The sequence below is a fragment of the Cryptotermes secundus genome, unplaced genomic scaffold (assembly GCF_002891405.2).
Source record: "Cryptotermes secundus unplaced genomic scaffold, Csec_1.0 scaffold1894, whole genome shotgun sequence".
Taxonomy (NCBI): Eukaryota; Metazoa; Arthropoda; class Insecta; order Blattodea; family Kalotermitidae; genus Cryptotermes; species Cryptotermes secundus.
Window position 1 is genome coordinate 427,319 of NW_019718027.1, and position 26,691 is coordinate 454,009.

The 26,691-nt window shown below is 46.6% G+C and overlaps 1 protein-coding gene across 14 annotated transcripts in view; it reads right to left on the bottom strand.

The window, feature by feature from the left end:
• Positions 1-26,691, bottom strand: part of LOC111863799 — a 512,607-nt gene that overhangs the window by 107,124 nt on the left and 378,792 nt on the right. For 3 of the 14 annotated variants that reach the window (XM_033751068.1, XM_033751176.1, XM_033751159.1), the window contains one exon: positions 9,037-9,095. The exons of the other annotated variants lie outside the window; for them this stretch is intronic. In XM_033751068.1, coding sequence (XP_033606959.1) covers positions 9,037-9,095 — 59 coding nt within the window. The remainder of the gene's footprint in view (positions 1-9,036; positions 9,096-26,691) is intronic. 14 annotated transcript variants of the gene reach the window in all.

The window sequence follows — 26,691 nt, forward strand, 5'->3', positions numbered from 1 at the left end:
TACACGGCCTTACATCTGAACTAAATAATGTTTTACAATAGCATGCAATAATTTCCCCCCTTACTCCTCACAGTCGCCATTCAGTGCCACAGACAGGCCTTCGGTAGCTGATTCAGCGTTGTGAATCAATTCAGGGCACAGCTGGAACAAGAAACAAATATCCGTGGGGTGGGACAGAATCCGTTTCTCAGAACTGCTTACGTAATTAATGTGAGAGGGAGGGGCAGAGGGGGTCCAGCTGGGGGTGGCAATGTTTACATGACGTCTCAAGGTCGTCAACACGAAGATCCGTCGGCAAATTCCCAGACACGTGTAGGCAGTTCTAATTACAATATTTTTATTCAGGAATGCAAAATATCAAAACCCATATTTAGCTGCCATAATGCTTGGCCAATTAATCTGATACAGACACACGAGGTCCTTCAGAACGGAGCACGTGTCCCAGTTGCATGTGCACCCAACAGGGCCCCCCGAGTCCTTGGCCTTCCTCATAACCGCTTCGACTAACACAGGGGTTCTCAAACTTTGTGATGCCGTGACCCCGTACATTACGCTCACTGACATCTCTTCCGACGAGCAAAGGGTGAAGTTCTGCACATTGCTGCACGTCTCCTTACCAAACTGTACGGTCACACCAAGGACCTATGTGGCTTTGGTATCTCTCTACACCTAAAACAAGCTACAAAATGTCCCTGTGTGGCCACTAAAGTGCAGTTCTCACACTGCTGTAGGTCCCTATCAGGCTGCACGATAAGAATAAGAACCCAAATAGCTTTACAGCCTCTCTACACCTACAGTAAGCTATAAAATGTTCCTGTACGGCCATGAAAATAGTCGCGAAATGTTTCGCGGAGTGCACGTGGTGTATATTAAATTTTACCGACTTGCCAAACTGTGCGTAGATAAACTACATTAAAAAAAAAATCTTGAGAACTGGGTGACCTCCCAATAAGCAGGTCCAACTGTTTGAGAACCCCTGGACCAACTTACTAATTGTGTGACTGTGTAGATCAAAATATTTCACTGAATATCCGGAGGGCAAAGCAATTTCTTGTTACGGGTCGTGAACATTTATAATCTAACGTAGCGGCCTCTAACTTCCTGTCAGCACCGTCAACCCGTGTCCTACCGCGGGCTGAACACGCTGAGGAGCCCAGGCCTCTACGGCGATGTGAGTATAACTGAAGGGGAAACTTCAATATCTTCTAATCTTCACGCGAAAAGAACTTCCTTGCGGATGTATGTCAGAATTCTATTTTAAGGCTGACAGTGTGATATATTAGGGCACGCGGTAGCGGAGTTGGTTGAGGCACTATGACACAAGCCGGAAGGTCGCGGGTTCGATTCCATATGAGGTCACTGGATTCTTCAATTGACCTAACCCTTCCAGCTGCACTGTGGCAGTAGGGTCGACTTAGCTTCTAACAGAAATGAGTATCAGGAGTCTTCTTGGGGTGTAATGGGCAGCCGGTCGGCTCGTAAAGCTGACTACCTTTCAACCATCTGTGAGCCGGTTTTCTGGATGTGGGAGTCTCGACGTCTCACAAGCCTACGGGCCTCCACTGAATGTAGCACGGAGAGCTGTACCTTTTTACCACTGCCACTGTTTCTTGGCCAGCAGAACGTAGCTGGTTACTTCATGTTACTGCGTATGTTACCGAGTGCTTGGACTGATGGTCACTGCGTTGTTTAGAAATGTGTGATGTTCCGCGTGTTTACTGTGGAACCTGTACGCGCTGAAGGGCTTGGGAAGGCCAAGTAGTCCCGTAATAACTTCATATGAAGGTACTGTGGGATGTGATGCCGTGCAGTCTTGTAGATTTCATCATCTTCCGTCACTGTACTGACAAGCCGATTCATTCGAAGCGCCTATACCTCGGCTACAAGCTGTCACATGGCCTGAGAACCACAAGTTGCGTAACTATTTCTTGTCACCAAGAATTTTCAAGGTAAGAACGAGATAAGGCGTGGCTCTGTAACGCGCAAAGCAGGAAGCACACGAAGTAGAAGCCGTAATTTCACCCACAACCGCAAACTGAAACAAGATCCATATTTAACGGGTGCGCTCTGCAAAAGCACACTGCACATCAAATAATTCAGACTAGGAGAGGCGAAACAATTTATCGTCTTAAACGAAGTGCACAGACATGACCGTATCAGGCCGAATGGATTTCGATTAAAACCGAAAACTCTTAATCAAACACGTGAAGCACATGCGACGCATTCCGGCTAATCAGGGGCTGTTGTCACGAAAACCCTCGCCCAGAATAAGCCGTCTCCGTGCTGACGGCCCGGGACAACCCTCACACCAATCAGACGCGCTACCCACAACACAAGTGAATGAAGCTTACGTGGCAACTGCACATCACTCCATATTTCAATCGATTGTGTGAATAACACACGTTTCTCCTCCTCCAAAGTTTCATCTTCCCTGTAAGGGTTGCTCGCAATTCTCCGAGTCCTAAAGCCCTCGCTCGCTGCTCGCCCCCCCCCCCCCCCCCCCCTGNGGCTGCCCCTCTCCTGAAGCCAGTGCCTCGAGTGTTCATCCATTCGATGAATATGTCCGCATGGCCGTTCCTCCCCGATATCCAGAACTGAGCGGGCGACCTGTCACGGAATAATGAGAAGATTATCTTCTTCTGAGCGTGAGCATTCGCGTGAAACACACCAAGGCTTACTTCAAGACGTCAGACTGCTGACGCCCGTGATGATCATGATACTGATGACGATGACAAACGGTTGTGTTCGTCGCCTTCCTACTCCCAACAAGTTTCTGAGCCCTGGCCGTGTCTCCTGCGACCCTTGCAAAAATGTGTCGGGCCCAGCGCTGCACACTATTTCACCGAGCGGGTTGGCATGGCGGTAACGCTCTTCACTCGCATTCGGGTCTTCGCTTCGAATCTCGACCGTGATTTCCTTCAGGCAACTGCCGCAGCACTGCCTCTCTTAGATCATCGTCTCTTCCTTCCTAATCCTCTCAAATTAATCTATCATCATAACATTTGACTATATATAGTCCAGCTACTGGAAGCGTCGTTAAATATACTACAAAAACATTCAATGGTTACAAGAGGAAACTGCTGAGAACGTACTCCATAACATAGCGCTCGGCGGCTGTCTCCGTGGTTCATGAAGCCCACGCGGCACACACAGTTCATGACGCGTGTGCGCATGTCCAGACATAGCCATGACAGAAGAGGACCTCGTTAAGGGTCAACAAGGCTGAAAACTAAACTGTCATACATCTCCCAACGACAGTTTCCCATGTCGAATTTAATGACACAAACTTGACTAGCGACTTAAGCGCTAATACTTAGTCACAGAGAGATACGCGGTGTGAAGAAAACACATGACTTTCCGTAAATTTGCCTAAGGACCTTCAGAATACTTCGTTTTATCAATATCGTTCAGCTACAAGACACAGAAAAATAAATTTGTGACTAATTACTCCTTACTCAAGGGGGGGGGGCACTGAATGTATTTCTCCGTAAATTTTATGAGTAGCTCTACGGTCTAGTAGTAGTCAGAGTCCCGAGTTACAGATCCGGAGGTTCCGGGTTCGATTCCCGGCACTATCAGATTTTGTGAGAAGTACTGGGTCTGGAACGGGGTCCACTCAGCCTCGTGAGGATAACTGAGGCGCTATTTCAAGGAAATAGTGGCTCCGGTCTAGAAAAGCGAGATTAACGGCCGTGGGGATCCGTTGCGCTGACCACGTGTCACCCTCTATCCGCAAAAATTAGCACTAACTTCGCCGACAAGCGGCGGTCGCTCGGTCGGTATAGTTCGCTTGCGGATTGCAGGCCACGGAGTATTCTTCTCTCGCTCCAGTGCGTGGCTATTCAGTTCTACGCGCGTTATGGCTTGATATGCGCGCAGGTCTTCAAGAGTCCGTTGTTGTTCAACCTTAAGCCGAACTAGCATTGTCCGACAACTTTTACGAGATAAAATTTTGGAAGGTTCTGATATGGTGTCACAGACAGACGGATAGACACTGCCTCCACATACTGCACTCTTTTAATTTGCAGAGAATGCGTAAAACCCAAAACCTTAGCAGGTCATAAAACAGCGAGTTCCCAGATAAAATTCAGCGCGCAGTAGAAACTGCAGACGGACAGCGAGAGGCGACCCCTTGAAGGCTGAAGTTCATCCACGTAACGTCCGAAAACTCATTTCATACCCTGAAGAAGAAAAGAAAGCACCGTGCGTCTTCATTACAAGGTATAGCCGGTTAACGCAGTTCATTCTGAGAATCATACGAAATTCATACGGAATACTGAGTTTTCTTTTTCAATGACAGTACAGGTGGTTATGAATACTGTACTTTAAAGTTTTGCATTTTGCCGCAAAACTCCAACAGTTCGCGGGCCGCTGTTTGGGAAATAATGTCAAGTAACGGCAGAGTGCCTGACGTAAGCTCTAGCGAATGTAAACGCACAACTCCATTCTCCGACGGTTTGCGACTCGCTGATTCAACGAATGGCATGTTACTGGACACCGCCCATTGTCTGATGTCAAGTACAGGGCTATTTCTTAGATGATAGACAATGTTCAACACAATGTGCCTCAGTTCGGACAGCGGATACCCGGCGGCCACTGGAACGCCGCGCGAATACAAGAAAGTCTGGGGAGTTATCGCTGTAGGAACCTGTTCGCTGAGAGGACAATGTTGGGATGACTGGAAGTGCATGCAACAGACAGCTAAAGGGTGCAGTTATTAACCATATGAGGACTGAAATTTACCTGCATAAAATAACCTGTTTCTGTCTCGCTGTAAACACACTGCGTCTCCATTACAAAGATTAAACACTTATTGCTGTTCAAGCGGCCTCCGTAGTCTAGAGGTAACGTTCCCACCTCATGACTCGTGGTACGCGGGTTCAAACCCGGCGGAGGTCGTGGAATTTTTAAGGGCGGAAAAATTCAGGGAACAAGTCCTCCGGGAGGGACTTTAAGCCGTGGGTCCCGTGTCGTAGCTTTACGGCACGTAAAAGAACCTCATATCTCCAAAGGAGGTCACTGAGCCAAATTCAAGGACGTTTCCTGCCCAACAGTAGTCTCTAATCCCTCTGATAGATGGGGGAAGCATTACAGATACCGCCAAGCCAGTAGAGGCCGAACTCGCTGGCTCGGTCGGGACTGATGGTACGCACCAATATCGGTAGGGTATAGAGACTGGTAAAATATCATAGAGGGAAGCACAATGGACCAATACTGGTCTAAGTGCATGGGGAAACCCACCCTCTCCAATAACTAACTATTGCTGTTTAGGGAAGTAATCAGTGTTTAATCTGAAAACTGCAAGAAACACATAAATACACTGTGTGTGCAAAACACGGGTTTTAAACAGAATTACTCTTTTTTTTTTAACTTTTCCCATCGTCCGGAATTTTAGGTACGAGGACACGACGTTTCGAAAACTGGATCTGTTTCCGTCTTCAGGTGAGAAAGGAAGACACCTACTCAGTTGGGCCCTTTAGAAAGTAGATGTCTTCCTTTCTCTCCTGAAGACGGAAATAGATCCAGTGTCCGAAACGTCGTGTCCTCTACTACCTAAATTTCCGGACGATGGAAAAAGTCGAAACCCCCAGTAATTATGTGTGTCATCCACCATCGCCAGAACCCTTTAGAATCTAGAGCGCTTTATGTTACATCAAACGGTGCATATACTAACTAACCGCGATGCTTTAGATGGTTAAGCTATAAACAAGGAGCTTCCCAATATAAGGCGTCTCCTGAGACAAGAATATGTAATTATCACGGGATTCCTTATTAACGCTCCATCGGTACGGTTTGTTTGCTGCTTCAAATTCTCAAGATTCTGCTTATCGCACCACACGAGGTCAAGAATTCGTGGACTGCCAGTACACACCACGCAGAAGTCCTTCCCAGACTCGTGACATCCCCTCGGACTGAGTAGGGCGAGACGGTCTCTGTCTGGGAGAAATAAACAGTGACTCCTGACACATGCTCTCGAGCTGGGTGAGATAAACACAGGCCTCGAACTTGATACAGTAAAGGTAGGTTTCCCTATCTTCGAACAACATAACCTCAAAAGTTCGCATCTTATTTGTGGCGTAACTTTTCAGTACGATGGAGACGTAATATACAGAAGCGTCTGCAGCCAAGGAAATGTGGCCTGCACAGCGAAAATGCTCCACAGACCAATCAGCTATCGACGCAAATATATGGAAACAAAACAGTTTTGTATTTGATGGCTGCTGAATAAAAAATACGCCTTCGTATCTTACAGCATTCATGAAGAAAGCAACCTCCTGGGAAGAGACCAGGCTGGATACCTAGAGACTGTTACGATGATAATGTTATATTTTAGCGTCCTGTTACATTGATTCATGTCCATGGTTTATGCTAACCGCCTTACAGTGTATACACTTTTTCACCTTATTCAGTACTTCCACACTACATGTTTCAGCACTAATGTGCCACCTTCAGGTGTCTTTATGCACGTTAAACTATTGTACTGCATGCCATGATGTCTTCATTCTAAAATGACTCAAATCTGTATTCGTCATATAGGACGATGAATTCTAAATAATAAAACTTTTCAGGATTATTCCTACGTCGCACTCAAACACGCGAATTACGTCAATCCTCTTTTATGTGAGCATTCTTCCTACATATATTTGTGTATGTGTGTGTACAACGCATGCAGTAACAGGAGCAAGACACGACACAGAACACGATACACAAATACATGTAGGAAGAATGCTCACATAAAAGAGGATTGGCGTAATTCGCGTGTTTGAGTGCGACGTAGGATGAATCCTGAAAAGTTTTATTATTTAGAATTCATCGTCCTNACGATGATAATATTAAAATGGACAAAAAGAGAATACGGGAGAGATAAAATTGCAAAGACCGGCTTTTATGACAGTGCTCTCCGAAATAAAATAAAAATCTCGGATAATCTAAATACGTAGCTCTCAACCGCTTGTAAGGACTGAAGCTCAGTCATGTTACCGGAATTGCAACCGGGTGCCTCCCGACAACGAAGCACGCAACGATAATGTATTGCCTCCTTGGACGAACTGTACTTGGGGTGGGGTGATTAACATTTTGGACCGGAAACAACCAGACAGGGATCGGGCGGGTCCCCTTATATCAGGCCTTTAATTATGTGAAGACGAGTGCAACACTGGCTCAAGTCCACGAGTGAGGCACCAGCAATTGCACCTTTCATGAGTAGCCGTGATCACTACGCAGGTATGTTGCCCGTCGTGGCTTAGTCTCAGAGCCTGAGCATGGAGGCAGCAGGTTCCTCCGAAATGTCGGTAAGTTCTACCACACTTAGAATTACTGGGTTTTGGGGGCTTTGTCCATCGTCCGGTATTCTAAAAACTATAGAACACAACATTTCTGAAACACATCCAGTTTCCGAAACGTCGTGTTCAATTTTTAGAATACCGGACGATGGACAAAGTCCAAAAACCCAGTAATTCTGAGAGTTAGAACCCTGTAGAATGAATGGTACTTCTAACCAGACTACATGGCACCACTCCCACAAAATTCCAGTCCTCTTTACTACTACCTGTTGAGCGTACGTTTTTCACACATTTTGTACTGAACAGGAAACGAACCTAAGTCCGATCCTACACATCGAGTATGCCGGACCAATGAGGGAGGACGACGAATGGCAGTTAGGCCTCTACTGCTCGCTGTATCACACTGTTGTATCGGAATGTTGGTGAACTTGCTAAACAACGCAATGGCCTCGTCTAGTTCACTTCCGGAATTCCAGCCGTGTGAATACAACGTACAATGTTGTCACAGTGTTAGCCACTGGATCTTATCGCTAGGCACAAGCAAACTGTGGCCGGCCGAGACAAGAGGAGTTTTGTTTAAACAAACTGGAAGCAGTGTGATTCCGTAAGTGGTTCCATTTCCGTCTTCAGGGAAAGGTTTGAGAGCAGCTCCATCGAGGGACCCGACACGGTAACTAGGCCTCCTTACGTGTCCTGTTCACCCGGGGGCGTAAACAGAACCACTTTCCGAAACATAATGGTTTTAATAAACTCGGACGGTGGCCAATGTCAGAAGCATAGGTATAAAAGAGTAAATTTGCCTCTGTAGTCAATTAATTAAACACTACGCCATGAAGACGTAACGGGGGGGTTGAGGTATAGCAGCAGAAATCTTGATCTTCGCACTTGATGAAGTTGAGTGGTCAGCTTCACGCGCCGACCGCTTTACCCCCGGGGAAAGAGCCCCCGGTACCCATTGGATAGGAGGCTGGGTGGGCCCCACAGGCGGTCTGCGAGAAAAAAAAAACTTACCCCTGCCGGGAATCAAACCCAGGCAGTACAGCCTCGCTATACCAAAATAATAATTTTAAACAATATCGCCAGGAAGCTTTCAAATTAGCGCACAACAATCTGTTTTTCATCTGACAGCAGCAGTATGACCACTCGTGAGTGTAGGTCTGTCTTCTCCCGAAAGTCATTTACGTTTTCATAAAGTGACCTTAATTAAATAAATTAATTAACATCAAAATATTTTCCTTATGGTCATCGCCCTCTCTTCTCACGCCGTCTCAGCCGGTCTCAACTACCTCCATATTATGACAGGATCAGTATTATTACCTTCCACTGCAGAAGGTAAGTGCATGAAATTAAAAAGTGCAATTATGCATTACGTCGGACGAACACACCCACTTGAGATGTGAGCAACTACTCAAACATAAGTTTCCTCAGTGTGCGCCTGCTAATCAGGAAACCAGTTGCCTGCTTCAAATCGGCGATTTTCCTTGAAACTTCGGTTGCGTTGTAGTGCCAGTCTCCTTGGTATGCCCTCGCCCTAAGAGTATTTTCGTCATACTGATATACACTAAGTTTCGTCACCGTAACAAGAAAAGTGTCATTAAATATTATCCGGGGCCAACTGAGTTTCCCAAGTGGCTCGTTGCGCTGAAGTTAGTTATTTTATCGGTGCCTGCTACGTGTGAAGAGAAACTCCACACATTCTCAGCGAGGAACCTTCACCACCGAAACACTGAGCTGTAACAATGAAATCACTCACGTGTAGACATGATGTGTCATTGCCAGGCTCCCTGGTGGCTGCGCCCCGCACGGCAGCTCCTGTGGGCAAACAACAGCGCCTCAGTATGAGAGTGAATGGAGCCCTTTTAGTGCTCTTTAAGCAAATTAGGACATGTCTGTTTTTAGGTTCTCACAGCGGTATAATCCGGAACTGTCTCCATCTTCAGGGTAGAAGAATAAACCAAGCAAAAAGTGTCCCGCCCGTGATTCGAACCGATCACCTCCCGAATACAATCCTGGACCAACATTCACTACCACAGAGAAGTGGCACTACAGCCCCAGTGGGCCTAGGCCTACCTCCATGAACTTCTCCGTTCACTTAGGTTTTCCTAGATCTTACACATTCGGTAGGACTCCCTGGGCGGGTGATCAGCTCGTCACAAGGCCTCTACCTGTACACAAACACAGAAAAACGCACACACACAAACTAAACATCCATACCCTGAGTGGGATTCGAACCCACGATCCCGGTTTCCAAGCGAGCGAAGACAGTACATGCCTTAGACCGCTCGGCTACCGTGACCGGCCGTCAGTAAAGCTTGGGTACAATAAATTAACATTCTAGTATTTCTCTGGACTTCTATAGAGATCGAAGTTTCAACTTGCGCAGCGTCTGTCCTCCATATGTTTCAGCCGTTCATCTCCTTCGGGGCTGTCGAATGCAGCCTGCCATTGGTTTGCAATCTTTCTGTGCCACTTCTTTTTACGGTTTGAGCTGTTCATTTGACACTACTTGGCCAATATGAAACCGACTTCACAAACCGTTAACAAATCTGAGAACTCTATCTCCTGGGATATGACGTATTTATAGCCCGCTGAAAGTCAACCGACGCTTGGAGGAACATGCTGAAGAATACAGCAAGCAGTAAACAAGTGATGGAGGCAACATGTTCGACAAAACGTCCGTTGACTTTCATCGGACTGCACGGCGTTATATCCCAGAAGATAGAACTTTTCATAACTACGTCTGCGAGAACTTCAAATCCAACATTAAAAAATCATAAACTGCATGGATCAGGAATTGGGGGGACTTCTGAAGACAACTTGGTGGCTCAACTCATTGACCAGTACACGGTGGCCATGAAAGCAGTCCAATATACCCCAACTCACGCGTGAAGGTCGAGTCCAACTTGCTCATTTTATTTTCAAAAGTCGCCCATCGCACAACAAGACATGAAGTGAGGGCCGTCCTACAAATTTTATTTGTAGCGCTCTTCTACACGCTAGACATAAGGGACAGCAACGCGACGTGTGACAAGAAAGGCGACAAATACACATGACGGCCGATGGAGTAAGGTCAATTTGAAACAACGCATTCAGAAAACACGTGGAATTCGGCCTTCCTGCCTGGTTCCATGATGTGTAGGCACTATTAAGGCACTTCAACTTCAGCTGTTAGGTACAAACAGTCGCGTGCTGGCATCAGTAACAACTTGCAACCGCGTTGCCAATAACACATTCTTCATGCCGCCCATGTGCTTCTTGAGTCTTATGCACCAACTGAACAGAGACGCAATGTCACTTCTGTGGGGTAAGAACTGAATTCTTAAATAACATTTAGGCTTGAAGGATACCACAATGACACAAATAACTTGTGACTGCTTCCTCAAGGCAGCTGTGCAGACAACTCCTGCTGTTTTTCTTCACGCTTCAACGGGAAACTTGTCCCTGTGTTTAAATAATTTAAGCACTACGTCATGAAAGCGTATGGGGGAGTCCCTGTATAGATCCACGTCTTCCTGACCTCGGCGCTAGTTGGAAGTGAGTAGTAAGCTTCACGCCCAGGCCGTTTTATCCCTGGGGAAAGAGGCCCCGGTACCACTTGGATAGGAGGCTGCGTGGGCACCAAAATCGGGCTTGACGACGTGGAGAAGATAAAATTATTGAGCCTAGTGGGACTCGAATTCTGTGCAGCTAGCCCACCGGTAGATGCACGGGAACTGAACTGCAGGATTGGAAAAGAGACTTCAGACATTATCCGAACCAAAATACGCGCAGGAGGTCAGAGTCCTATTTGTGTGGGTGTGTGTGTCCGACAATTTTCAGCCCATGTACCGATTTCAATGAAACGTTGTATGAATATTCCGACAGCCTGCCTTGTACTTTCAAACCTCGCTGAACCGGCGATATGGCGGACGCTTGAAATCTGTAGGCCTATTTAGGTATCGGGCTGATGGTGACAATGAATAACGGGTTTTAGGGCAATCTGATTTAGAGATACACCGGCAGGAAACACAGTTTATCAGTTTATTCGTCAATGATTACCGCCGTGACGCCGGTGGAAATCCCTGATTTCGTGTCCAACAAATGTAGCCTCACAAAATATTGTTTCCGAACATTATCCACCGTCCTGTTTATATTTCCAAACAGAACGTTTCGGAGACTGGATTCTGTCGCCATCTTCAGGTAAAATATATTCAGTTGGGCCCAACCAATAAAGCTAGTCCCTATCCCCAGACAAAATATTACTATCACCACAACCAACCCACCACCACTACTACTAAAGGCGAATAGGTAAAGTTGTCCCTGTAATTAGTTAGGCACTATGCCATGAAGACGTATGGGGGAGTGGAGGTACAGCCCAATTTTTCTTGACCTCGGCACTAGCTGGAGATGTGTGGTCAGCTTCACGCCCCTGCCGCTTTACCCCCAGTGGATAGAAGGCTGGAGTGGCTCCCGAGTCGGTTTGGCCGCTGTACAGAAGAGAACAGTCTTGCACCACTGGGAATCGAACCCGGTGTGTCCAGCCTTCGCTATACCGACTCCTCTACCACTATCACTGTTACCCATAATCCAAAAAAATAAATTATAACATACTGCAGCGTGTAGACCCGTTGCTAAGTGGTGACTCCGTAAACAGGGGCGGTTGCTAGGTAATGGCAGCAACATACACGTACGCAACAATGGAAGAGCTGTGTTTTCCGTGTGGTCCGTGCCGGAGCTACATAGGGAGCAGAGTGGAGCGGAGCGCATTCACTTGAGTTGAATTGCATGAAGTGGAGTAAGTTGGTTGGTGACTTAGTGAGTTATTCAGAGAATTTAAGTTTAGTTGTTCTGAACTGCTGTTATAAGAGGGTATATGGGGCACGGAGATATTTCTGTAACACAAAGTAAGAGGAACGCCCGCTATTAGAAGCCATTACCGAGCAACGACCGGTGAAGACACAGGAGGCTGAAAATACTTAGCATGTGCTCTAGTGAACTGCAGGGTGTGTGAATCAGTGATGGCGCTATACGGGTTGCGTCTATAAGTGTGCAATAAACCCAATTAACAATCCATACCCCGTCTACACTCAGACTGATACACGTGACAATATTTACCTTCATACTCGTACATGAGTCCAACACACTGACCCGTGAGCTAAGCTGTCTTACACTGACCGGTTATGAATTTACCTGCATTACATAACAAGACAGTAACACCACCAAATCTGTGCCACTGAAGTGTGTGGTTTGTGGGGAGTTCCTCGAACAGGTTTAACCGAAACCGATGTAACGCGTCCGCTCCGCTGCTCATGAACTGAACTGTGTGTATGGAGCACTGAAGAGAATGTTGCCCTCTTTCGGCCTTGGACGGACTGCTTGGAACGACCTAAGCGACGGCAAATACGCATGAGATATGGCACGTGGAATGCAGGGAGTCTGTGTAGGGCAGGTTCACTGACAGCCGTTGCAGTAGAAACAGCGGGACAGTGGGAGTACAGGGGCAGGCGGCTCTGAACCAGCAGGCGAATATACACATACTTGTCTATGGACTGGGGACTGCATTTTTCTTTAATATAAGTGATTTTATCAGTAGTTAAGAGTGTAGAGTTTGTTAGTAGTAAGATGTATATAATAAGGAAAGGCACCTGGTGTGTTCTTAATGTTCATATTGCAACTTTAACCATGGCTCGGCGTTAATGACAAAACTATCAAATCTAAAGGCAAACTGCAACGGTTACAGGATCCAAGCCACATGAATCGAAATATTCAGAACATATGCAGTGAAACCTGCGGGCGTTTCACGAACAAAAACGGGGAATACCCAAAAGACAAAATTAATTAGCTCGAAAATGAAACAGCAAGAATAAGAACCAAGTAAGTTTAAGGATAACTGCCAACCTAGAACTATTTTCTGTTTGCACATTCCCACGATATTTTCTGTAGACAGAAGAATTATTTCCCCAGTTATTGAATATATATGGGGCTGACAACAGGTCAGTAGCGGAGTTGGTTGAGGCACTTACAAGCCGGAAGATCGTGGGTTCGATTCTCGACGAGGTCAGTGGATTTTTCAATTGACCTAATCCTTCCAGCCGCACTATGACCATGAGGTCGACTTAGACTCTAAGAAAAATGAGTATCAGGAATCTTCCTGGGGGTAAAGGGCGGAAGGCCGGCGCGTAAGGCTGACAAGCTGACCGCCATCTGTGAGCCGAAAGTCTAGAAGATGTGGAAACCTCGACGTCTCACAACCCTACGGGCCTCCACGGCCTGCCACAGGCTTAACAACAGGTTTGTTACACATACGTAAATACATACAACTGAGCAGAAGGTACTCACGGGACCCTGACAAGATGTGAGACATGACGTTCAGAGATTCGCGAAGCCTTGCAACATGGCTGGAATCAATCTCCGCGTCTTGCCGCACGTGTTTATTGAGCGAGATAAAGCTGACTGCAGTACTTATCAAGCTACATCACCCTTATCAACTAGACCCAGAATTCTACGAGACATTCTTCTCTCAAGGTTAACTCTATGGGTAGATAAAATTATAGAGGAAAATCAGTGTCAATTTTGACGTAACAGATCAACTACTGATGAGATTCCTTGCATATATGGGGGCTAAATGGGTGTGCAATGAGACAGTACAGCAACTGTTTGCATATCCGAAACAGAGCAATCAGACTTTAGGTTCAATAAGAGGCGGAGAATATTTTGACTAAATGAGCAACTATTAGCTTCTAAAGATGACTGCAGCAGTAGGTCTCGAAATAATCTCTTGGTGACGCCGTACACTTGCACCCACAGCGTAAAGTAGTAGTAGGAAGACGAATATGAGACAGCCCAATTTCAGCAACCCACTGGGCACCTACACTCCGCTCCTTATGTAACGAGCAGTGGCATTCTTTTTGTGGTTCCACAACAATTCGTCACATTTCCCCGAGCAAGTGTCCTCGACGCGTTATGTAAACGCCATAAGCAACTGTGTGAGCAGATGGTACGAGAGAAAGTCGCGTGCTTCGTACCCAGAACACGTCTGAGAAACGGACAAGCTAACAACCCCTGACAGGACCCAACTTCTTGCACATTTTCCACAGACATTTGGCTCCCTTGCAAGAGGGCCAAAATTCTTGATCGGTATTGTGACGTGTATATCCCTCGCTAGGCAACGACTCGGTAAACACATTCCCGCGGAAACGAACACACCCAATAGGACGTCTACTACTAGGCAACGGATCAGTAAACAAGCCTCCTTAACAACAGTGGCTGTTTTCTGATTGGTCCGTGCAAAGTGACTATAAGGAAGAGTTCCAAAGCTGGCAGGATAGTAGTCGAGTCGAGTTTGGAGACGCCAGCCTGCTGGGATATGAGCTTGGGAGGAGAGGAATTGAATTGAGTTGGAAGTTGCAGAATAATGGCAAGAAAGGAATTAGGCTCTGAAAAGATGGCTTCAAGTGTGATCTGAAGTTACAATGAGATTGTTATAAATCCGTTGGCAGGATATGGCTAATGAAGACTAAGATCACTAGTCCGTGTGTGCGACAGCAACTAAACAGTGTCCAGTGATATGATGATTACCGACGTGGAGCAGCTGGTGCAATGAGAAATGGCAAAAGAAAGTGAAGTACTATGAGAAAGACCGCTTGAGTGCCACTCTGTCCACCACAAATCCCACATGACCTGATGTGGTATCGAAACTAGCCGCCTAGCGACGCGGTTATACTCCTAAGCACCAACAACCGGTTAGTTCTGAGGTAGGCACATGGCGCTGCCAACAAGACCAGCTGGCGGGGTGCAGTTTCTGCTTCCAACAACTGCATTATCCGTTCATAGCTCTGAGAAATGCTACCGGCTCCTGTCGAGGAACCAGAATATCGTGCGCAGGGATTCAGCTTCAACATTCACACTGCCACAAACACTTCAGCAACATTTTGACTTCCCTAACCCCCACTGCTCCTTGAGGTGCCAACAGCCGTACAACTGATAAATAATTTATCCATCTCCTACGGAACGCGAAGGTTTACCTGGCACGAGCTGGATGGATCCACTACACACAGCCATAAAACCCATTTTTTTCAGAATGCTTTTTTATATTATACTTCCATCCACGCGTAGTAATCAAATTAATTCCATCTCTTCTACATTTAATTTGTGAGGTACAGCTGAAAGAGTATTTTCATAACAAGCGCTCAAAATGTCCTTCGTGAGATGCAATGCTCGCCTCGACACGTCCGTACAGAGATGCCGGGGAAGTTGCGGATAGTCTGACAGGCACCCACAGCCTCTTCGTAGTCAACAGGAGCTGCATACAGGTGTTTCCACAGGTAAAACTCCGGAGTATTTAAATCTGGCGAGCGTAGAGGCCATGCAGTGGGTCCTCCTGTACCTATCCATCAGTCATGATAAGAGTTACTGAGAACATGTCGCGCAGCGCTCCTAAAATATGCCGGAGCACCAGCATGCGTGTGCAGCTATAACATGCTTGCGGGCACATGCTGACATGGACATTTTCTTCTTGTTTTGGTATGTGGAACTTGTGTCCAATGATTGTCGTCACCTTTCAGTTACACTCTGTACACCCTAACAATATTCCTTGAAGAATACAAGTTACGAAGTTCGTTACTGAGTAACTTTCTCCGGCCTCCTCCTGTCCTCGTGCCCAGGATTCTCCTCAGCACTCCGCTCTCAGGCACCCCCGATATCTGTCACGGTGGCAAATCTAATTCTATACTTACAGGCTACAAACCCAAAGGTGATGTTATCCTTCTGTAACTTATATCTAAAAACAACGTATCGGAGAGTTGAAACTCCTGAAATTACGTTATCTGGAGTTAATACAACAGCGATTCTCATGTGAACATATGAACTGAAGGATACGAAGTTCTCATAGTTCCTCCGAAACGTCTGTTGAATTTCAACGGCTGCACGGCGTTATATCCCATGATATAGAACGCTTTATTAAGAACAATGTTTAAGATACTCTACTTACGGCTTTTGTTTCGTGGTAAACAGCATCAAATATCGGCTTCGACGCATCAATCGATAACGTGTATGTCTGGTCAGCAGGAATACGGGAAGAAGCAGGGGAAGTTAATGGCACGAACCCCTACATAACAAATGCTGAGAATTCCCGCTCAATTTTCAACGGACATTACTACGCGGTTTTAAATATCATGTACGAAAGGCCTAAATGTCCGTATCACAGCCGAGACGTGAATTCAATCTGCCATCTGTGAGGTGACCCGAGTTTCGGGGTTCTATACTTCTGAGTCACTCTGGAGTTTAACCTTCACAACGGGTCAATTGGCGGTTTCGTAATTACAGCCCATTCAAACCGCCACCCCCCAACATTTACTTTATTAACTTCAGTCTGAGGAAACAAAAGACGGCAACTTTCCGTCACTCCAGCACCGTGTGCTGCGGGCTGCGTCCGCTCCTCCGATTCTGTTCCTTCCAGTTCGTTCTTTCGGGCTCTGCAGCCCTCTGTTGGACCTCGAGGTACTTGATCTCTTTACACAGTCGCTAGGTCTCCTTGGGGGGGGGAATCAGCCCCGTCGCAAGGCCGCTACCTACACACACCAGGGCAGCACAAACACACAGTGGGATTCGAACCGACGATCCCAATATTTGAGCGGCAGAAGACAGTTCACGCCTTATGCCGCGCAGTCTCTGATAGACTCGTTCTTTCAGTGCGTTAGCAGGTGTGTAGACCTACAATTAATGACTGTGTGAAAAGATTACATTATATGACAATATATCAGTATACATTGCTACACACAACAACCGCTAAGTTCCATCGTCTGTTATGTAAGCTTCCATACTATTATTATTTTTCCCGTACTCATTTCCGGCCGTAAATGTTATAGAATGATACGTCGAGGCCAACGTTTTACACCAGCTCCCATGAATAATACCCACGAACAGTCTATGGTAAACCGTCTCCTTTATGTATTCCAACGTATAGACCCATTCATAGGAAACGACTCCGTAAACACATTCGCGCGGAAGCAAACGCGAGACAATAAGACGTCCACTGCTAAGCACCGGATCAATAAACACGCCTCCTTAACAGAGGTTGTGCTTTCTTCGTGGTCCGTGCAGTGGTTATAATGGAGTGATCAGCAGTATAGAACAGTAGTCAGAAGTGAAGAGTCGAGTTTCAGGACTCCAGCCTGCCAGGATTTGAGCTTGGCAGCTGAGGAACCGTCAGTTGCAGAATGGCAAGAAAGGAGTTAGGCTGTGAATAGTGACATTAAGACTGCTGTAACTCCGTTGCCAGGATACGACTAGAGAAGGCTGAGGACCCTAGTACGTGAGCCACGGTGTGTGTAGAATAGCGATAGCATTGTATTGCCTGTAGTCACGAGTTGTGACACTGTATAAGGTGCAATAAATCCAGTCATCCAAATCCAAACCCCTACACATGACAATATTATGGTACAGACTTGGTTAAGGACTGGGTTCGATTCCTGACAGGTGCAAGAGATTTTTTCTTTTCTCCATAACGTCCAGACTGGACTGGGGCTTATTGAGGAATCTGGGCGTGAAGCTGACCACTAACCCCCTTCTAGCACTGAAGTTACGAACGGTGGAGTTATACCTCCACTCCCCCCATTCGTTTCACTGCGTGCTACTTAAGAACAGGGCGTAACTTTATGCACGTCACATATCCACATCGTATTATTATTATTATTACTGAAATGAATGACTGCTTAAGCGCACGTGACGTGGACCATGAAACGTGTTAACGCTCATTGCTACAGTAACCCGAAACTAGGCAAGCCTCACGCTTACAAAACTTGGGGAATTATATCAATTTTACGTGTGTGTGAAGGCCCATATATAAATTGTGTTACAACATATTTTAATGCAACTGGCAGTTTATACTGCAATGGACCATCCCTCCTATGTGTTTGTGTTTATGGAAAATCAATTCCTGAATGAGAAGGCGGTGGACCTGGTTTCGTTCTTTCTGGGTTATTTTACGCTATAAATAGACTACATTGGGTAGGATGGGAGAACAGTGTAATGGTGAACTGGAAAGGATTTGCAACGTAGTGGTCGTGGTAAACCCCGGTATTTTCCTGGAAGGACTGAGGAAAACCACGAAACCCCGCAGTCAGGATAGCCGATGCCCAAACCGAGATTCAAACGGGGCACCTCTCGGTTACTTGTCAAGAGCACTACCTCTATGCCAACTTGTCGAGCTCGTACGCTTTATAAGCCTAAATTATTTCTTCTAAACAGTCTTCAAATATTCAGTATCTACGTTGGGTTTCCGTGATAAAGACCAACTGGTTAAAACAGTTCGGGGAAATAATCCTTGTTTGTTAGGATAATCATATGAAACATATAAATACAGTCTGCGGGCTAAATGCAGAGCTTTGTGGCGTTAAACCAGGCGGTGCAGTGCTTTAAATGGGCTAAGATTAGTTCCTTCTTCTTCACGGGTCCTCAACATAAAAATCGGATCAAAATTTGTTGGATCTGTGGCTCTCAAGCCGGTCACTACGAGTGAGGTCTTTTCTGGCACGTCACACGGTGTAATCCGTTAAAAGCTCACAAATGTTTCGCAGCAACGTACTGTCTCTAACTTCAGGGTCGGAGAATAACTCCAGCAAGCAGAGAGCCCTGAAAGCGGAAGCAGTACGTTGCTGCGAAACATCGGTGAATATCCATCGAACTACAAGACGCCACCTCCCAGAAAACTGTGCCGTTCATATCAGAATTATTTCACAGAAGCCGTAATGAGAAATTTTGTCCGAAAATACATTCAGTCACACCTTGTCCTGTGCGTTCAACGAGATCCCCTGTATGGTCATTTTGCTTCCCCTTGTGTATCGAGAACAGACTGTAGTAACATCGATCTTACGCCACACTCTGATTATGACGAGCCTTAACATATGTTTTACACGGACGGTGAACATGCCAGAAGGGCACGAGGATATGAAATATTTAAAGAGCGCCCCAACTGGAGTCATATCTTCTGAGATATAACGCCATGTGGTCCGCTGAAAGCCAACCGACATTTCATAAGAACATTTCGCTTCCATCTTCAGGGTCGAAGAATATGCTATGCAAGAAATCACCAGGAAGCAAGCGATCTTTCTCCGAAACGTCAGTTGATTTTCAACGGACCACACAGAGTTATATAACTACCACTGTGAAACCCTCAAACCCTACAAAACCTCAACTGGCTACTGAGGGTGCAGGTTCCCCTGTAAACGAGTTCAGAAGTAACCCCTTCCGAAATTATGACTGCGCACCTGGAGAGCGCCACCTGTTCCGGTGTGCGCGTGCGCTCGCGTGAGCAAAACAAGTTTCTTCGTGTAGCCAAAAATCAGCCTTACCTGGTTAAATACCACGTTATCCACTAGATGGCTCCAAAGACGACGGAAAGTTGTGTTAAGTAAACATCATCACGGCAGTCTTCCTTGACCAGGTGACTCAGCAGGACGACTATATTGGAACTTCCCTCTCAGTTGTTACGTGTTAGAACCAGTTCCATCCAGCTCACATCCTCACAATGCAATTCTATTTTGTTATCGACGCCTCCTGCATCCCAATACACCTCCGGTGCGTTTATCTAAGATAAATTTCTTTCTCATTGTGTACTAACGACTTGCCTATGTTCCAAATGTTTTCGTTGGCATTCGGTACCAAACCGGCCGTGTTCAGCTCATGTAACTTAAGTTGCAACACTTCTTTTCTAACAGACGTGAAGTCTCCAGTGTTCGCCTTGCACCCGATTTTCCGGTACTGCCATGCCTGATTTCGGCTCCAAGTTATTAGAAACATAATGCGTACCGGCAGAAGTACGACTTTTGAAAAGTCTGCCGATGCGGATTTCTTGTATGCTGACACATGAACCGGCGTGTGTCTGATGAAAGAAACTTCCTGAAACAATCTTACACTAATCGCATTTCACGTACAACTCCGGGGTCCAATAATTTTAAATTGCCTACAATTTTACTTTCTAGCGAAGATGATTCTCTCCTAGACTTCAGCAACACAGCGGACTCCATGAAGATGGTTAGACTCTAGCTTCTCTCGGATTCAGTCCTATTTGTGCGAAATTCTTGTTGGACTATATGATACAGGACCGAGCTTCTGTCCGTGTATCTTCGAATTTTCAGTGTTAATCATAATTCCACCATTGTTCCGTACTCATTCACCTACCACTGCCCTCAGAGTTATGCGACAGCAGCCCGACACACCGTCGGGTTTTCAGTCTCCATCTCGGACCCAGCAGTTGGCCCGTAAGAATCTTCACGAATCCTAAAACCTGTCTGCAGTTAGAAGTTAGTATAGGGGTGGCAGTAGTAACACATGTCCAGCCACAAAGGAGAACTCCAATGCCAAGCACTACAGAGTTCTGTGCCCACGACAGCCAGAAACGTGTCTAAGTGCAAGGAACAAACATACCGCAGGGATTGCTCTATAATCTTATATCACAGTGCAAAGACTTAGGGGTGGGTGACTACAGATGGGGTCTGGATTGCTGAATTGGCTTTATTGAACACTTGTATAAACAATTCGGAACTATAAGTAGTTACAGCACTACTGCTGATTTCCAAACTACAAATCATTATCATACGCTAAAACTTCTCAATCTTCACTGGTCGTTGCTGCATAGAGAGTCAACAATGGCTATTCCTTTGCGATGTTTTCACTAGACGTTTCCTGGTAACGAAATTTAACAACGGAGATTCTTCAGCTTCCGTGGTCACGCCGTTGCCCGCCGGTTAACACTCCACACCTGAACTCTAGCGCCATGTTCTCAGACTCCCTTGCAGAGCCCAATTCTCGACTGCCGATTCTCAACTAACCCAACTAACTGCAAAGGCAACACAAGTGGAACGGTGCTCGCGGAAGCCAAACTGATCTGACTGCAACATGCTGAGTTTCGGTCGTCCAAGAAGCTTACTGGATGTGTGTAGGAGTCTCACCGGACGATGATTTTCCGGTAATGTTATCTTTTCCTGGTTTGTCGGACGCTGTTATCTGGCCTTTTTCTATGAAATGGGAATATCAGCTACGTCAATGCAAGCCTCAAATGTGTGCTTAATGTGGACACTGGCCTTACTTGGTAAGCCTTTTAAGTTGTATTGTTAACTTCATCGTCTCCAGGCACCCTCTTTGGTCACCGTAGCGAGTTGGAGGAGGAGAGGGTTGAGTGAAGAGGTTGTGGGCGTTTCAGTCACACTCCCTGTGAATTCAGGCGCTGTGAAGATGCGTTGCCATGACACCCGTCTTCCTTGCCAGAGTTTCGCTGTCAGGTGCCGTGAGGTTTCTCTATTGGAGGACCTCGATTCGATTTGATCTCCAGGCCAATTTATCTGGTTACTCTCCAGAGAAACGCCATGCCTTCCGTGGTGCTGCTGAGGGGCGTACTCTCCCATTGCTTGTTTCTGTGAGCATTTACGCGGATATTGCCCGTTGGGGCATTTCGTACTAGTTTTTGTAAACTCCCAAATTGGTAAAAAGCCAAACCGATTGAACTTCTTCTAAATAACATAAAAATTTCGTTCGTTAACGCATGGGAAATAGGAGCCGGGATAGCTCAGTCGGTATAACAACTGGCTACGAGCTGGACGTGAGGAGCCGGGATAGCGCAGTCAGTATAGCGACTGGCTACCGGCTGGACGACTAAGGGGTCGGAGTTCAAGTCCCAGTAGGGGCAAGAATTTTCTCTTCTCCACGTCGTCCAGACCGGCTCTGAGGTCCACCCAACCTCCTATCCAATGGGTACATGGGGATCTTTAACCGGGGGTAAAGCGGCCGGTGCGTGAAGGTGACTACTCACCTTCATCTAGTGCCGAGGTAAAAAATGTGGAGCTTACGTTCACTCCCCATACGCCTTCATGGCGTAGTGCTTAATTAGCTAAGCACAGGGACAACTTTATCTTTTACCCATAGAAAATACATGACGTGTTAGTTACAAGTACGAATGCTGGTTGGGGACATACCAATACCCTGTGAACAGAATGGAGACTGATATACCGTAATGTGTTGACAGAACAAGTTAATAAACTTCTGCAAGATCTGAAGCTCCAATGGCGGTGACTATGTTCATTTTGTTCTTGGGTCTCTGCACTGCGTGGGCGTGGGCAGCGTTGCTCGATATTTCGGAGGTACGTGTTGCCTCCGTCCTCACGATGAGTGAGTGTTCGTGTGTGTATCAACAAACCCATGGAAGGAAGGTGCTCAGTACGGGTTAACAGGCACCGTGGTCAGGCATCTTATGGGTTGCAAGGAGCCACATTCCGGAAATTTGAAGCCAGACGCCGCAGGCTCCTCCGAAACACTGGTGGCTATCTGCTAGAATACTCTGTATCATAATACAAATGCCTGAAGATGGAGACAGAATGTTCCTCCAGACCACTGGTAACTGCCAGACACACGGTGTCACATGACAGATCCATGCACAGAGAGACAGCGGGATCATCTAATACGTCAATATCAATATACCAGAATACACTGGAATCAACGGGTTTCTCCGAAACGTCTATATCAGTCTAGAAGACTACGCGGATACTATCCCAGGGCCACCAACAGAGGGACACCAAGTTCTTCGGCTACATGTTCCTCCGAGACGCAGATGTCACATCCCAGCTACGTCCTCTAAAACGCCCGTACCCTTTCACCAGAATACACGGTGTCACTGAGTAACTATGAAGACGGAGGCAGCTGGCTCAACCACGAACGTGAAGCAGCTCATTCCTCCGATACACTGATACCTATCCGACACAATACACGAACTGAAGACGGAGGCAACATTATCCTCCGAAACGTTCGTATCTATCCACAGGTATGACATCATATCGAAAGTATCTGGAGATAGCGGCAGCTCCTTCCTCCTAACCACCAGACTACACGACGTCATATCCGAGGGACCTGAAGATGGAGGCTGTGGATCCCCCGAAGCGTTGCTAAAGCCACCAGACTACACGGCCTTTATCTCACAGACGGTAATTCACCGCCGCGAAAGACTCTTCCGTCTAGTGCAGGAGCGGTAACCCGCACGCGCAGCGGCTCGGCCGCTCTCGGCTCTACTCGGGCTAACCACAAGACGGAAACCATTGGGTCGGCTTTCAAGGGCGCGAGGGTCGGCGCAAAACAGAGACTGCTCACTCTCTTTCTTCCCCAGACACCGGGTTGCCACATCGGCAAACAATAGCAACTGCTTGACAGATCCTCCCTGCCTGCCTGAACGACATTCTTTTCTTCCCGTGGACATTTGTAAAAAGTGAAAAGTGATCAACAAAGACTTTCAAACTTTATATTTTGTTACTTATTTTACGATGCTGTCAACACACACCTATAGCGTTTGGTGGTAGAATGATTAATGAATCAAGAAGCGGAAAAGATTTCGAAAAATAAAACATCATGGCCTACTCCGGCTTTTGCGCAGAGCGACTGAAGAGTATCACGAAACCCCTCAGTGAGGACAGCCGGTGTTCGGTCCACATTCGAACCAAGCACTTCCCGAATGCAAGTCTAAAGCATTACGCCCACACCAACACACTCGGATTTACGATTTTTATAAAACAGTCATCGTGCTTATATAAGCACCAAACCATGAAGGCGTAGGCAGGCATCGAGGTCCGCCCCCAAGGCCTGTGCGTACGGTTTGAAGAACAGTTCTACTCGAGTACTGCGCCTTGTATATTATAAGCACTGTTATACCATGTAATAAATAACATGTGAACTGCAATCAGTCACGATTGTTACAGCCTCAAGGGCAACACTATGTTCTACAGAAGTCATTAACAGTTCTCACTTTGTGAATAATTTTTAATAAATTTTATAGAACACAGTGTTGCCCGTGAGACTAAAAAATGATCGACACTAAGCGAAAAGTGCAACAGGATGCTACTACATAAAAACAAAAAACAAATTCCGTGGCCTGTAGTCCGCAAGCGAACTATACCGACCGTACCGACCGAGCGACCGCCGCTTGTCGGAGAATTTAGGGCCAACTTTATCGGATAGAGGGTGTCGCGTGGCCACTGCAACGAATCCCCCATGGCCGTTAATTTCAGTTTTCTAGACCGGAGCGGCTACTTCCTCGAAATAGCTCGATTATCCTCACAAGGCCGAGTGGATCCCGTTCCAGAGCCGCTACTTCTCCGAAAAAATCTGGTAGCGCCCGGGAATAGAACCCGAGACCGATGGATCTGCAGCCAGGAACTCTGACCACTAGACCACAGAGGCGGTCGATGCTACAACATATTATGTAAACTGAAAATATTATGTACGTACTGACAACTGACTTGTTACTACTGACTGTGACCCTGAGAAATGACAGACCCGTCCGTTTGTCACAGAGGGCGTCTGCCACCGGCAAAACAGTAACTGTCTTGACAGTAACTAATATCAGGTCATGGGCCTCGAAACCCCAGCCTGCTGTCTAGTTACACTGCGACTCAGCTCATTGAAACGCAACAACTATCGGTAAAACATCGCCCCAAGCACGGAAACACGAGGTCGCCTGCATACGACAAAACTTCGCCGTCGAGTGCGTATCTTTCCTGTTTCGTATTCGCAGATCGGCTTTTGTAGCTCTCCTCAGGCCCCTCATCGAACATCAAAATAAGCCACTGACTACTTCCTTCTACACTACTAACTGATCATCTTATCATTTGAAGCAACATGCACAGTGTGGGCTGCTATAGCGTCGAAAACAAATCAGCAATAAATAATCTATACACAGTAAACCGTCGATAATCCAGTTAGTTAATCTGGATGTCAGATAACCCTTATTGAAATATATAAAAAAAAAAATCTGTTCACAGATGAGTGCGTACTTTGGAGCAAGAGAACTTTCAGACTGTGTTGAGGGCAACCGGAGTGACTGAGACAACGAAACAAAATATCGAAATCGGCTTCACTGGATGAAGGAGACCCTGGGTTTCACTTCTGACGGGTAGAAATGGCTGCAGTGATATTTTTCTTTTCATTAGCACTGCCTGCATTATATGATCCGGGATAGCGTAGACGATATAGGGACTGGCTGTGGGATAGACGTCAGAGGGTTCGGAGTTCGAGTTCCAATAGGGTCAAAAATTACTCTTCTCCACGTCGTCCGCCTCTGTGGTCCACGCAACCTCCTATCCAATGGGTACCAGGGACTCCTTCCACGGTGGTAAAGCGACAGGGGCGTGAAGCTGACCACTCACCTCCAACTAGTGCCGAGGTCAAGAAAATGTGGATCTATACATCCACTCCCCCATAAGCCTTCATGGTGTAGTGCTTGAATAGTTGAGCACAGGGACAACTTTACCTTTTCACTGCTTATATTATTAACTTTTCCATTTGTTTGTTTTCTAACTTTCTGTCTTTTAGGGCAAATTTTGCTTCATTAATCCGGCTTATCGCTTAATCCAGATGACCGGCCCCCAACTGCTCGAGATTAGTGACGGTTATATATATCACAGAGAGAGAGAGCGAGCGAGGCGTGTAAGGCACTACCCACTGGAGTGCGTTGGTTGGCCAGTACACCGATGAGTGCAGAAACAGGTTTCAACAGCTGCTCCTCGCCAGTCACCACCCAGAACATCAGACGATCGGAACCCATTCGCAGAGGACGCGTTCGCAAAAACTGGCATCAGCCCACAGCTTCGCAAACCAGCAGGATCAGACGGTCAGAACGCGTTCGCAAACACAGACATCTTCCCACAGCTTCGCAAACCAGCAGGATCAGACGGTCAGAACGCGTTCGCAAACACTGACATCGGCCCACAGCTTCGCAAACCAGCAGGATCAGACGGTCAGAACGCGTTCGCCAACACTGACATCGGCCCACAGCTTCGCAAAACAGCAGGTGCGAAGTATTCCTGAACGCCTTCACCAGTGCATAAGTTCAGAATGCAGTCAACCTGACTACTGACATAACTAACTTCTTGAGAAACCGCCAGCTGTACAGCTACTCAAGAACTAATCGAACTGTTACTAACCGTCACGTATAAACAATCACGTCTTGGAAAGACGAACTTGAGGAACGCAAATGAACCAGCAGAATTCATCGCAACACGTCCCAGGAGGCATAATCTTCCTGCACGGCGTTCCTATCGACAGCAGTATGGGACACAGTGAAGGTGCTGTTTATACTACTCCCACTTTTCTAAGATTTAACAGGTTCAATACTTCATTTGTAGAGTTTACACATCATGTGGAGACCCATGGCAAGCCTAGGCAAGTCAGCTCACGAGTTACTGTTCCGTTCCAATAACGACTCTGCCTGCGAGCGTGTATCCCCGTAAGCGAAAATGCACTAGCGCATAGGAAAGCAGGGGCCGGAGAGGGCCCGGCAGCTTCAGAACATACAGACATAAAAACTGAAAACCCAAACCTCAACTGTGACGCGAGAGGTGCGCAGGCGCACAACATTTACAAATGCTTAAACCGAGAAGCCCCCAAATCCCTT